This window comes from Coffea eugenioides, chromosome 10, assembly GCF_003713205.1.
Source record: "Coffea eugenioides isolate CCC68of chromosome 10, Ceug_1.0, whole genome shotgun sequence".
Classification (NCBI taxonomy): Eukaryota; Viridiplantae; Streptophyta; class Magnoliopsida; order Gentianales; family Rubiaceae; genus Coffea; species Coffea eugenioides.
In genome coordinates, this window is record NC_040044.1 from 6899313 (window position 1) to 6913859 (window position 14547).

The 14547-nt window shown below is 35.4% G+C and overlaps 1 protein-coding gene across 1 annotated transcript; it reads left to right on the plus strand.

Moving 5' to 3' along the window:
• The first annotated feature begins 4608 nt into the window (after positions 1 to 4608).
• On the plus strand, positions 4609 to 13248 carry LOC113749074 (endoplasmic reticulum-Golgi intermediate compartment protein 3-like). The gene is made up of 13 exons (XM_027292724.1): positions 4609 to 5123; positions 7364 to 7437; positions 7879 to 7962; positions 8345 to 8425; positions 8792 to 8872; positions 9234 to 9326; positions 9907 to 10086; positions 10210 to 10277; positions 10368 to 10419; positions 11987 to 12040; positions 12129 to 12221; positions 12443 to 12509; positions 12742 to 13248. Exons 1-13 carry the CDS (start codon positions 4982 to 4984, stop codon positions 12831 to 12833), a joined length of 1161 nt encoding a protein of 386 aa, XP_027148525.1. The 5' UTR covers positions 4609 to 4981; the 3' UTR covers positions 12834 to 13248.
• Positions 13249 to 14547: the final 1299 nt, after the last annotated feature.

The following is a 14547-nucleotide window of genomic DNA, read 5'->3' on the forward strand; positions in this document are numbered from 1 at the left end:
ACCTTTGAGTTAGCTTTCTAATGCCTCAAGAATCATCCAATTTGGAACTCTGTGGACCACGATATGATCAAAATATCAAAAACTGGTCAGAGCTCTGTTCCAACTTTCGACAACAGAGTTTGTGCTTTTGTATTTCGACTTTTTGACCATGAAAACAACTGATCTGGACTTCGATGTCTCGTACCAAATGTAGATCTATCTCTTATCTTCAAAATGGTTCATGAATCACTTCAATCTGATACCTGTAGCTCAAGATATAGCCAAAATACCACAAGATGTCAAAGCTATGAAACTTGCTTCCTTTTGTTCTTGATTGCATTTCCTCTTTTGCAGTTCATATCTTCTTTAAACCACTTCAAGCCATCATCAATCAACCAATTATCTTCTCAAATCATGCCATTTGATGATTGAATCATTAAACCTACAAAAATATGAAGTTTTTACCATAAAAATTCATAGATATGCAATTTTACCACTTAAACCATAAAATGCATATTTTCACTAGAAACTTAGGGGCTGCTTTGTTAAAGGGTTTGGGAATCAAATAATGGAATAAACCCCTTATTTGTTGCTTGGATTAAGTCTATTGGAATGCAATTTCTGGAATCATTTCTAAAAAATCGGACTTTCACCATTCCTGAGTAAATTGGGAGGTTTTGGACGAAACCCTCAACTTATTCCTGAGCAAAAACATTTATGATGAACCATAAAATGCATAGATATGCAATTTTACCACTTAAACCATAAAATGCATATTTTCACTAGAAACTTAGGGGCTGCTTTGTTAAAGGGTTTGGGAATCAAATAATGGAATAAACCCCTTATTTGTTGCTTGGATTAAGTCTATTGGAATGCAATTTCTGGAATCATTTCTAAAAAATCGGACTTTCACCATTCCTGAGTAAATTGGGAGGTTTTGGACAAAACCCTCAACTTATTCCCGAGCAAAAACATTTATGACGAACCTACCCTCTTTTTTTCTTCATTACACGCCGCACCTTCTGTTCTTCTTCTTCATCAGATTTTCTACCTCTTCTACTTCACCGATTGGACAACCATAAAGATCAGTGGCTTTCGACTCTCCTTGGACAACGAATTCTAGAGTTGAAGAGTCTTCTACTAGGGTGAATTCCTTGATCCCAGGTCAGTGGATTACAAACTCCCTTGCCTCTGCAATTTTCTTTTCGTATGCAAGCTTTTCTCTTTCTTCTTCTCTGTTTTTTCAGGCTACTCACTGGGTAGCTGAAAATAAAGAAGAAAAGAAGGGAATCTGATACAATAACACTAACTGGACCAAAATGCTATGCTCTGGACCCATCACCTTCTCACTTTTATTCCACTCACGCTACACAATCTGTCAGTTTTGCAAAAAAGTCTTCCTTCCATGAATTCATATTCTTTTGTCACAAAATCCAATAAGAAATTATTTTCGCAACAAATACACTATTATTGGTGAGAATAATACATGTTTTTAATCCATGTATTTTGTTGTAATACATGTATTTTAATTCACTTACTTCAACAAATACATTATTTTGTTCTTTTTTTTGGTGAGATAAATGTTAATGTCACTAGATTTGTCATTTTTATGTTTTTAATGTGTTTTCTTGGATTACGCATTCAATGGAGGTCAATCAATTCTTGATCTTTTGGTTATTTGATCCGTGAATACTGGTATAGTTTGGGTGGGTTTCTACATGCCCTGTACCTGTTTGTAAAATTGTCTGCTTGAATAGCTTTCAGTTTCATAGTTATTCGTACATTAGGATTTCAAGTTTCAACCATCAATTTCGTTTGTTTATACTTATTTATATCTATACATCATTGTGTTTACGGATGTATGATGCATGTCTAGGCCCTTTTAATAAGATCAATTGATGTTTAATGCATTTGAAGATTTTGATGCCGTAATCTAGTTTGGTGAATACTTACGTTTGGTTGTCATATTGTTATGTAGACAAAGATGCCACGTTTGCCTATTGAAAACAGAAGACGCAAAAAATATCGAGGGCAAAGCCAGATTTTATCAGGAATGATAATGGTTGTTATTGCACTGTTTATGATGTGGTACCAGTTAATATTCATTCATCTCAAAAGTAGAAGACGCCAAATAAAATCAAAAGAAGAAAAAGTTATTTCAGTTATATGCTATTGTGTATCAAAATTAATTGATATATATGGGTTGACTTCTAAATGATAGGATGGAGAATGATGAAATTGTACGTGGAAGAGGGAAAAATAAATGTTTTTGGACTGGTGAAGAGGTAAAAGTGCTCATAGAATCATTGCAAGAGTTGGCTTGTGATCCAATGTGGAAATCAGATGGAGGATTTAAAAATAATTATATGAGCGAATTGCTTAAAATTATCTTGCGTAAGCAACCTACTTTTACCAAACAAGTCAGCCCACATATTGAATCAAAAGTTAAGTGGCTGAAAAATAGGTTCCATGCAATTGTTGAAATGTGCAAAGAAAGTGGTTGTAGTTGGAATGATGCTGAGAAAAAGATTTCTTGTGAAAAACAGTGGTATGATGATTGGTGCAAGGTAAGAAATTGATTACTTTTTACATTCTGATATGTTCTTTTTCAACCTTTTATTAAGATTATCATTTATCTTTTTATTCTATCTCTAGACTCATAAGGATGCGAAGGGCCTTTGGGATGTCAAATTTCCATATTTAGGAGATCTTGAAATTGTATATGGAAGAGACAGAGCCACTGGAAATGTTGCTGAAGATTTTGCACAAGCTGTCCAAGATATGGAAGATGTCCAAAATTTGGAGGAAGGAGATGAAGGGCTTGATGCTATGTCAAACTCGGATAATGATAAGGTAGAAGAAGATGAAGTAAATTCCATGGAGCAATCAACTCAACCAAGCTCAACAAGCACAAGAAATTCCAAGAAACAAAAGAAACAATCCCCTCCCATTGCAAATGTGTCAAAAAAAAATGAAATCTGCATCAACAACAAGGGGTGATCTTGATGCATCATTGCAACTTCTCACCAGCAAATTTGGAGATTTCGTGGAGGGAATTCAAGCTAATTTCACAACTATGGCAGCAGCCATGTCAAATGAGGATAAATATGAGCAATTGGTCTCCGATAGAAGAGATCAAGTTGTTGCTGAGTTAATGAAACTTGCTTTACCGAGTGGAGATGTAATGAATGCAGCCGACATACTTTCGGAGCAGATTTCCAAGCTTCATGTGTTCTACAATCTTCCTGCAGAAATGAAACGACAATATGTAATTAACCTCCTTTATCCTCCATCTACTCGCTGAAATAAAATTATTGTTAGCTGGAAAGTGATGATTTGATGGCAATTTCTTTTTGTTATGGTGATTGTTAGATGGTTATATGATTAGTCTTTTGGAGATTGTGGACATTGAGTGGCACTCTCGACTGGATTAGACAATTGATTTGTATTTGGTATGGTTAGCTTTTGTAATTTGAGTCTCCTTCTTTTGTTCATATATGTAAGGAGAGATCTATTTCATATCATTATCTAATGTAGGAACCACAAACGACTTGTTAATGGAATAAATTTCCAAAAAGAAAGAGTTTTTAAACTAACTTCCTAAAGGCTGGCAATTTTTTAGTCTCTTCCCAAAGGGTGAAAAACACATTCAAGAAATGCGTTCTTCCAAATAAAAATGCAACTTTCAAATACGTTATTTTAATTTTCGTAAATTTGTTTAAATATAAAAAATTGGTTAAATAGCATATTAAATACAAAATCTACCAATTTCCCATAAAGAGCTGGTATCTTATGGGTAATTTCTTTTTCTTTTTTAACTTTCACATATTTAATTTTTGTTAAATACAAAACATACTAGTTTTCCTTTGGGCACTATTTAATCAATTTTTTCCATAAATAGCTGGTATGTTTCCCATAAAGCTGGTACAAAACATATTACAAAATCTGTCAGTTTCCCATAAAGAGCTGGTATCTTATGGGCTATTTAACCAATTTTTCATATTTAAACAAATTTCCAAAACATAAAATAACGTATTTGAAAGTTGCGTTTTTTTTTGGTAGAACACATTCCTTGGATGCATTTTTCACCCTTTGGGAAGAGACTCAAAAATCGTCACCTTTTGGGTGATTGTTTAAAAACTCATTTTTTTGGGAATTTACTCCTTGTTAATGCAGCCACTATATTTATTTTCTGGTATTAATTTTTTTATTATTTATGATTTTCTTATGTTTTATCAAAAAGTTAATAACTATTGTAGTTACAATTATGAAGATGTTAATTTGTCGTATGTGTAATTCTTTTGTTTTAGAAGAATTGTTATATCAGGGGTAAATTTGGAATTTAATTACATTTAATTCAACACTCATCAAACCAAGCATCAGGAATTGGAATGATGCTAATTCCAATGTGTGAACCAAGCTAGATATTGGAATGAAAAGTTTTAATTCCAAAACCAGAGTCTATGATTCCATTTTCATTTCCGATTCCAATCTGTGAAACAAGCAGCCCCTTAGTGTTTTCGTCCGTCGCCATTTGTGCTGACCATCAATCTCGGGGTAAAAAAGTGCTTACAAACAAAAGTCTGCGGGTAAGGTGAGAAATGGGCCTAACGTTATGGGGGATAAAATGTAATTAATCCTAATTCTTATCATCAATACGAAAATTTATCATCGAGCCACAGATAAAAAATTACTCAACGCATCCAAACAAGAAAATGAAACTTTAGATTCAGAGAGAATCACACAAGCAAGACCTCTACCTCGACACTTTTTTACTCTTAAACGCCTCGTTTTGTAGAAACTGTTTTTCAATTTGAGTCCCACTTCTTCCTTCTGCAACGAGGCGTTTAGGCAGAATAATTTTCGATCGATTGATCAATCAATAATTCCTGAGATTTTTTGTTTGTTTTGGATTTTTTCTTTCGTTTGTATAATTGATTTTGTGGTATGTATTTATAGAGATATAGTGATAGATACATAATAGCGTATAGAATTTGTGGCGATGGAGAATTTGATGAGCAAGATTCGAAGCTTGGATGCGTATCCGAAGATCAATGAGGATTTCTACAGCAGAACGCTGTCCGGCGGCGTTATAACCCTAGCTTCCTCCATCGTCATGTTCTTGCTCTTCTTCTCCGAGCTCAGTTTGTTCCTTTGAACTTTATTTCTCTCTCTGTCTGAAGTTTTTAAATCATTGTATGTATTCAGTTTAGGACTCTTTTATTGCTTTGGTTGGATTAAAATTTGATATAGATTTACTCTAGATATGGTGTAGTTTCATTCTGTGTTTGAAAGTTTAGGGATTTCTTTTTTTTTTTTTAATGCTCTATGAATTTCTGATTCTTATGTTTATTCTGTTTTTTCTAGCTAGTTTTAGTTGTCCTTTTAGCTGTATAATAATTAATGAGTCTGATTGGAAGTAGGAATTGCATGGTGGTGGTGCCAAAGTTATGCAAAAACGAGTACGAAATGAATAATTTGTTGGTGGAATTAACTCGAAGAATCTTGAGTGCATAGGTAGGGTGTAGCTTATGTCTACGTCAACCTTGTAGTGAAATTCAGTTGGCTGGATCTGCAATGTATGACGCATATGATATCTTGGCTGCTACTGTAGTTGTAAAATAATTGCAAGACTCTACTAGAGATTGTGATTGGAGGGAAATGAAAATGGTATATCATCAAGAACACACATTGAATATCTTGGTGCTATTTTAATGCTAAAATAACTGCGAGATTCTACTGGAGAGTGTGATTGAGGGGTATATCATCAAGAAGACAAACTGGATGGAATATAGTTCTTATAATCAATGAAGCATCAAGTGAAGATATGATGAGTTTTGGGCAATTTAATCGCTCTACTTGCTCCATATAGTGATGTTTTATTCAATTGTTTAGTGGTTGGGTTTGTGTTCAGGAATCAAAGTTGGAATCAAATGATAAAAGTAAGTAACTGGAGCGGCTTCCCATCAAAGTCAGAACGTTGATGTCCTGAACCCTTTGAAGCCTTAATGGACCTGAGAAGCCAAAAAACCTCCCAAATCATAGTCAAATTCTTAGTTTGTAACCAAGACAATATTCAGTGCACTTCTAAAAACAACTCAAAATCCCAAATGAAAACTACCAAAATGCTTCTTCAGTTTCTGAGGTTCTAAATCTACAATATTGTGGTGAAGTTGTACAGGAAGAGGAAGAGAAGACAGGCAGAGGAATAGCCAGGGACATCAGAGTGATGAGAGTGGGGGGAATGGTAGATGAGCTGGGAGGTGGAGGAGAGACAGGTGGAGCCTCTTAGGGCAGGCAGAGAGAGAAAGAGAGAGTCTGGAGCATTCTCTTTTTCCAATGTTTGGTTTTTTTTTTTTTTTAGTACTCATAGGAATCACTGGAGATCAAATTTAATATATTCTGATGTTGTGGGTGCAGAAATCCGCATGAATTGTGCATTTGAACTCAATTGATTGATTGCATTTGATATTACCTAAAGAGAATATTTGTATTTTACTATTTTCATCTCATTCCCAGGCTAGGACACAAAACCAAATTGTCCTGAGATTTATATTAAAGTTTTCTTAAAGATTGCTTCTAGGAATACCTGTGGTTTCTTAGTACATTTTTCCCATAGTTAACCAAACATTCAGGCTGTCAGCACGAACTTTTTATAATCCGTTTATTCATGTCTGAGTTCGTCATGTATCGATACAAATTTAACTCTGCATTCAATTTTGTAGTTACCATTTGGTATTTCTATTGTTCAGCTAGGCATGAAAACTCTAGCCGAATTTTTGAATTTGATAGTGATTGCTTCCATCGGTTCCTGATATATACTCTTGTCTACAAGTTTCATCGTTAATGTCATTTAAAAATTATATTAGCACAATGAAAAGCCAAAGTTTACTGGAATGAACTAGTTCTTTCTAAAGCTATCTTCTTGAAATTCATGGTGTGCTAAACTGAGGCTTTGGATCAAACAGTTTTCTCTAAGGTTATCTTATGGTCTCTTAGCCAGAGTTTAATAGGAACTAAGCTAAAAGAATCAGATGAACTGGAAGTTGTTTATTTGACCATTTATTCATGCTTTTCAAGGTCTAATTGCCTACTCTGAGCTGTTGTTGATGATAGATATGCAGGTATTGTATATCGTCCTCTTGTTTGATGCATAAATGTACACTCCCTAACTCTGGCCCTTAATTCTTTTTAAGCAATAAAGTGCTACATTTTTGTTGCCTTTTCTTCTTTTCTTCTTCCTTTTTTTTTTTGGTGCGGGGGGAAGAGGGGAGGGGGGGGGGGTGGGGCTTCAAAGCAATAAAGGAAAGATATAATCTTGTTAGTTTTGTCAATGTCATTTCCATGATATTTATTGGTTCCCTTTATTTTGGCTTGTGCATAGGGTTATATCTCCATGCAGTTACTGAGACAAAGCTTGTAGTAGATACGTCCAGGGGAGAAAGGCTGCGGATCAATGTAACAGAATTCTCTTTTCTTTTCCCATGCAATGCTTGAATTGCTGCTTTGTTGCTTGAGTACTGTTTATTCTGAATTATCATATTGCTATGTTTCCCATTTCTTCCCCTCCTCAACAATAGCCCCACCACTCCCTCCCCCAGGTTGAGATTGGCACGTCATGCAACTAATTGGATCCTGAGTTTATCTCTGACACCTGTTTATATAACTCTAGGATAAAGCTTCTAGCATTTCTAATTGACAGAATATGGCTTGTTCTGCTGATGTTTTGTGTTTAGGTTGAGCGATGAAGAATATATATTTCCAAAATCTTTGCTTTATGAACTATTTCAATTCATTGTAGATTATCAACACTTTTTTTTCGAATGTATTCTTGTTTGACTTGCACATGTTCCTTATGAAACTAATTGATACTTCTCTTCATTGTATCTGAAAGTGCAGTTTGATGTCACATTTCCAGCACTTCCATGTTCCATGCTCAGCCTTGATGCCATGGATATCAGCGGAGAGCAACATCTTGATGTCGTATGTATTACAGCATCACTCTTTATACTTCTTGTCATCGTGCATTTTTTCTGTTTTTGCATGTATAGGTAATGTAAACTTTATTCTTTGAACTTTTACCCTTTAACTTTCCATGCCATTAAGTCCTTTCAATGGGTTGGGGATTTTGGGGTGGGGGCACAGTGTTGTTCTGGTAAGTATTTTCCGGTTCATACATTTGTGCATTGTGTTTGTGTATTACTTGTTAACCTGCTTTTTCCCCGTCTTGCATGGAGGCCAAAATTATGATAATATAGCTATATGGAGTCTTGACAATTGATGAAAACATGCTGCATTATGCTAGCACTTTGCATTCTCATGATTCATTGCTGATGTCTCAATCTGATTCTGTCAACACTTGCAGAGACATGATATTACCAAGAAAAGAATTGATATCCATGGTAATGTAATAGAAACACGGCAAGAGGGCATTGGACATCCCAAGGCAAGTAAAGAGAATTGGATGAAGTGTGATGATCTGTTATTAACCTGTAAACACTTCTTACAAATTTAAGTCATTATGTTCTTGTAATTTTTTTCTGCTTGCAAACTAAATTTGTCTGTGATTTCTGTTATTTTTATTTCTTATTTGTGTAAGTTCTATTCTTAGCAAAGTTTGTTTTTGGTTTTTAAAATGCTTGGATGCTACTTAGATTACAACAGCAGAGAAGTTAATTCCCCTGAAAATCTCTTGAGCAAAATATATAGTTTTCTATTTGAACTTTATTGCTTCAATTACTTAGTAGCAGTGCATTGGCTGCTCTCTGATCTAAAAGATTGATTCAATTTTGAAATCTTTTTAATGGCACAGATAGAAAAACCTTTGCAAAGGCATGGAGGCAGGCTTGAACACAATGAGACATACTGTGGCTCGTGCTTTGGGGCAGAAACGGTGTGCTTCTCCTAAGCCGTTAATTTGCTGCTACAATTTATATGACCTTGTAAACCACATTATGCTTATTTGAAATTGTATCTTTCGCATTTTGTTATTTAAAGTGTCAATGGTAGATTGCTATCAACTTTTCTATTCTCTGTTACTTCTGGTTAGAGCTATGGCTTTCTTCCTTTTACAACTTACCAGGTCTTCCTCTACCTTTTGGAACTTCATCCTTATGTCCTTTCCTTCTATTGTCCTGAACAAATATCTATTTTGTATGTTAATTTTGCTGCTTTACAAATACAACCCCTTTAGCTGTATGATGATGCTTTAATATATCTGAGATCCTACCCTCACTTTCATGGGTGTTCCTCAGGCGGATGATGATTGCTGCAACTCCTGTGAAGAAGTTCGAGAAGCATATCGTAAGAAGGGTTGGGCATTGTCAAATCCAGATTTAATCGACCAGGTGAGTGGTTGGCTCTTTTTGGTCATTGGTCTATGTTTTGCTTGTCTGGATAATAACTTGCACTGAAAAAGGTACCATGAGTTCTCTAACTTCACTATAGCATTTTTGTTGCTGTATTTAGAATTGAAATTCCTTCCTTTTCTTTTTGGTTTATGCATCTGCATGGAATTTATCTGTTACTTCTTCTAGAGGTAGAAGACTTTAATCATTAGTTTGGCTGATCAATTTCAATACATAGATAAGCTTAAATGGGCACTAGCTTGAAGGTATAAGGGGTAGATTGCTCTGAGTTGTATGTGCTGTAACAATTATCTAAATTAAGTAGAGGTTTGAGCAATGCTTATGTGTATTTTTTATCCATTAGTCTCGTTCTCTTGCAATTCTGAAATCAGAAAATTGGCATTTAGAGGCTTGTGCATTGCAAACTTATCCTTTATGCTTCAAATGGTTTTAGTTAAACTGTATAGGAAAAATTAAATCCTATGTAGTGTTCCATCTAATAGTTGTCAGTTTTGAGCACAAAGCTGTTGGGACTTGAAAATTTATATGTTTACGATTTCACTCTTGTACATATCTTCAGTGTAAAAGAGAAGGGTTTCTTCAAAGGATCAAAGATGAAGAAGGTGAAGGATGCAATATTTATGGGTTCTTAGATGTGAACAAAGTGGCTGGAAACTTTCATTTTGCACCTGGGAAGAGTTTTCAACAGGCAAATGTTCATGTCCATGACCTGTTGGCTTTCCAGAAGGACAGTTTCAATGTAAGATGATGTTTTGATTCGATACATCTGTGAAGCACTGCTAATTTGCTTCGAATCTATATTTTTTCCAGTTCCTGTGTTGAATTTTCTTTGAACTAACTTTGTAGGTTAAATGTACTGCAGATAAGTCACAAGATCAATAGATTGGCTTTTGGAGACTATTTCCCTGGTGTTGTAAATCCTCTTGATGGGTATCTTTCTCTTCTCTTTTTCTTCCCCGATGCGACGATTCGGTCTTGTTCCATCCTTCAAGATGACATTTCTTTTCTTATGACTTTCAGTGTGGAATGGACGCAACAAACTCCTAATGGGATGTATCAATATTTTATCAAGGTGAGTCTATTGTTCAATTTGCATGGACTCCTTTGGAGTTTCCCATATTTTTTTTCAACTAGTTTCCTTATTTTATCTGCTCAGATTGATAGGTTTCTGCGTGGAGGATAGTTGTCTGTGGGTGAAATATTATTTAGAGTGTTTGTTTAATCTTTAATTTCTCTGTGCCTTTAATTTGATCTGGGAATAGATGAAATGCATCTGTAGAATTTTGTTTAGTTTGGCAATAAGCGGTAGACAACCCTACTGTAGGACTTCGGAGGTGTGTAATTGATATCTGGCTAAGTAAATGAGTGTCTTTTGTTGTTTAGGTTGTTCAAGACATGTTGGGTAATGTTTCCTCAGTTGCTGGAAGTTTTTTACTCAATTTTTATATGCTTATGCTATTTTTGTTTTGTACTAGCCATGGAAGAAAATGATGATTAATACAAGCTGTAGAAAGGCAAGTCCATGGATTTAGAAGTGTGAAAAAGCAGACGAGAACCAGATTAGCGCCATTGGTTTTACCCCCATAAAAGTAATCATATTAATGAAAGTTACTTGGTCTCAGAAGTTTCAAAATGGCATATCTGAATGTTATTATCATCCGAATCAAAATTAGTTGTGTGAAACTCGCACTGTTTGGAAACATAAAGGAATACTGACACTAAATACCAAACTTGTTATATTTATCTTGAGGCACAAATTAAGTTTTTCGACATGTACTGCAAAATCTTCCTCTCAATTTGATGAATGTCAATATCTCAGACTGGAAGGCCCAAGCTCTATGTCCACTTTTTAGTCGAACCATTTACATCTTGACTCTTAGATATAGTTGAGATAGTCAAATTGTTGGACCATAAAGTAAGTTCCTTTTCTGGGCATGGTTTAATGTACAAGGTATGATCAGTAATTTCTCAGGCAGTAACACCACTTTGGTCCCTATTTTTTGGGACTTAGGTGAAACTTAAAAGAGTTGTAACAAGTAGGCATAAGCCATTGGCACTAGAAATGTACTTATCACCTACATTTGGAAAAAAGAAGGATGAGGAAAATCTTTGATGGAGGTAGACGAAGGGTAGCAATTCTGATTGGAGAACCTTAGCTTTAAAGCAGTAAACAAAGGAGGTATATCAGAGATTTCTTTGTGCCTCAAGTTTTTTTTTTAACTTCTCATTTATGAGCACCAATGATATGAACTTTCTTTTCTGGGTGCATTATAGAGGTTTTATATCAATAGTCCACCATGTTTACATAGATGCTGAATATGTGCCTTAAAAATATTTTATCTGCATGTATACTTGCTTGCTAATTGTTGAAGACACAATATCGAAATGAGAACAAGTAATTCTGTATTGATGTAGTTTTTTGACTTTTTGAATCTATTTGATTGTAAAAAGTTGATTGCCAACCTTGTTCTTCTTCCAGTTGATTAGTAATACCAGGTAGCCTCCGTGTCAAGTCTGTACCCAGTCCAAAGTTAAATTTAGATTATCTAAATAAGTGACGAGAGATGGAGGGTGGGATTAAGCATCTCATAATTCGCATGTGGGTATCATTGACTATTATATTCTTCTCTGCAATGCAGGTGGTGCCTACGGTGTATACTGATGTAAATGGACACAATATCCAATCAAATCAGGTGTGAATAGCTGCAAAGATTTTCAGTTTTATGCTGACTTTATTTAATTCATCATGGAATGAGATGTAACATCATCTGCCTATTGCAGTTCTCTGTAACTGAACATTTTAAGGGAGCAGAAATAGGCCGTCTTCAGTCTATTCCTGGAGTTTTCTTCTTCTATGACCTATCACCAATCAAGGTCCGTTATGATGTTGAAAATTGAAAAAAAAAATGATGTATTATTTCTATATAGATATTGAATCAAGGGCATCCAATCCAAACTCTTCTAAACAATTAGAAAGTCAAAAATCTATCCAGACAATTTGACTGTGCCCAAGGCAGTTTGCCATGGGCTATCTGGAGAAGTAATTCGTGCATGTGTACTCGTACTTTATTTCCTGCAATTTTTTACTGGTGTAGGTAACTTTCACGGAGCAGCACGTATCATTTTTACACTTCCTCACAAATGTCTGTGCTATAGTTGGAGGTAATTTCCCTTTCCTTGTCAAAAATCATAATGTTGCAGTATTCACTTTTTCTGATTTACTCTTTCTTTTTTATTTTACTTTTTGTCCACAAAGGCTGATAGGATCTAAATCCTTCCTTTCTTTTCACTGGGGACTTGAACCTAAATTCTTCTGCATGTCGTTTTTGGTTGCCATTCTAAATTTAGCTCATCTTTTTATGGTTAACGGCCCAAACTCTGGTTATCCTCTCAGGCGTTTTCACGGTTTCGGGGATTATTGATTCTTTCGTATATCACGGGCAGAAAGCAATAAAGAAGAAGATGGAAATTGGTAAATTCAGCTAGCGAATGATAATGTATACAGTGCTGTTTGTTGGTGCTGTCTTTCCTTCTATCAATGAAGATGTCCTCTTCAAGAGAGCCAAGCCAAAATCGTGCACTAACTGTGGAAACGGCGTGGTTGGCAGACTCTCTGTCACATCTGTGGTTCTTCTTTTGTCTGTTTTACAATGGATTAGATTAGTTCAACTAGATTTTTTGTAATGGCCAACTCTTATCCTAGTTTTCCAGCAATTGTGTATTTATCATGATTGGTGCAGTTGTTCCAAAGGTAGTGAGGCTATTTGTCATCTCAGCAGGGAACTTTTGGTGCACCTCGGAGAAATTATATTGAGCAGCGGTCGGGACGGGTTAATAACTTGAAAGTTGAATGCATTTACTTGTAGTGCTGATGCAGTTGTTCAGCACATCCTCTTGCTTATACTTGGCTCTTAGTACGCATGAACTGCACGTTTGATTCTTAGCATTTGACCATTATTGGGGCATTGAATCTGAGACCTCTAGGAATCATATGCGTACTTTTTCTCTGGTGGAAACTGGAGAACATATTCCAGTTAAACCTTGGGGGCGTCGGGTCATCAAACAAATGGCAAACTCAAATTCATTATTATGAACTTAGCCATGTAATTTCTCTGCCATAATTGAACCACAAAAAAAAGACCTAATTTTTCGCTGAGCTTTCTTTTAACAACCACCACTTTGGCCGTGACTGTTCTAGCCTCCCAGGTTTTACCATTTAAATGATACTTTTACGATGCTCAATTGTGGTTAATCTTTATACTTGATATAATTAGCAAATGGGTGCCGCTTGCATTTCAGAACTTAGGACGTCTTGAATGGTTCGATCGTGTATATTATGTAGCCAAGAAAGTGCAAGCTGTTTTCTCCTACCACCATTTCAGGGTTCTCCCCGTGTCTCTTATTATGCCCATTTCAATGATGCTTGTAATTAGTCAAAAAGGGTTACGCTACGTGCTCGTAGACAATGATGGATCTGTTCTGAGCCAAATGTAAGCAAATGAAGGTTGTGCTGGGCTTACTAGCTTTGCCCGCTATAAAGTAGGTGCCTTAATCAACAATGATTTGAATTCAAGATATGCAAATCTATTCCAAGACCGCTATTGGAACAAAAGTATATGCTATATTCTTCGCAATCGTTGTAGCTGAGATTGCATTAATATCCCGTTCACATAGATTTTGACTTCTTTTAGATGCACGAATTCCGCAACCGCGCCAAATCCCATCCTTTGCCGTAAAACTAAGAGAAAGAATAACTTTAAGGGGTAGAGAGAAAACGAAGGCTGACAAGCATTTTATTAGAATATTTGAGTATTATACTTTGGAAGTCATATCTTCACCTATTTTTCTACTGCCCCGCAAACAATTACATTATTGTTTGCTGTTTAGTAAGTCTTAACAATTAGTACACCAAACGGGCACTAATTTTTTTTTTTTTTTTTTTTAGTGCACTCAATTTATATTAAAATACACAAGACTCATGTATGGTTTCCCTTGCATAGTAGTATGTAGACACTTTTCTAAATTAATTTTATTTTTTAAAAAGAAAAAATTAACATCTCAACTCCCTCTGAGCTCATTAAGCCCCCGTCCCAAAAACCTTTTATTAGCATCTCTCAAACAGAGGGAGTGGTGAATCTTTCACTTCATGTGCTATAGAGAAACCCTTTTTGCTAACTTACCTAACTCTTGTCTAAGTTGA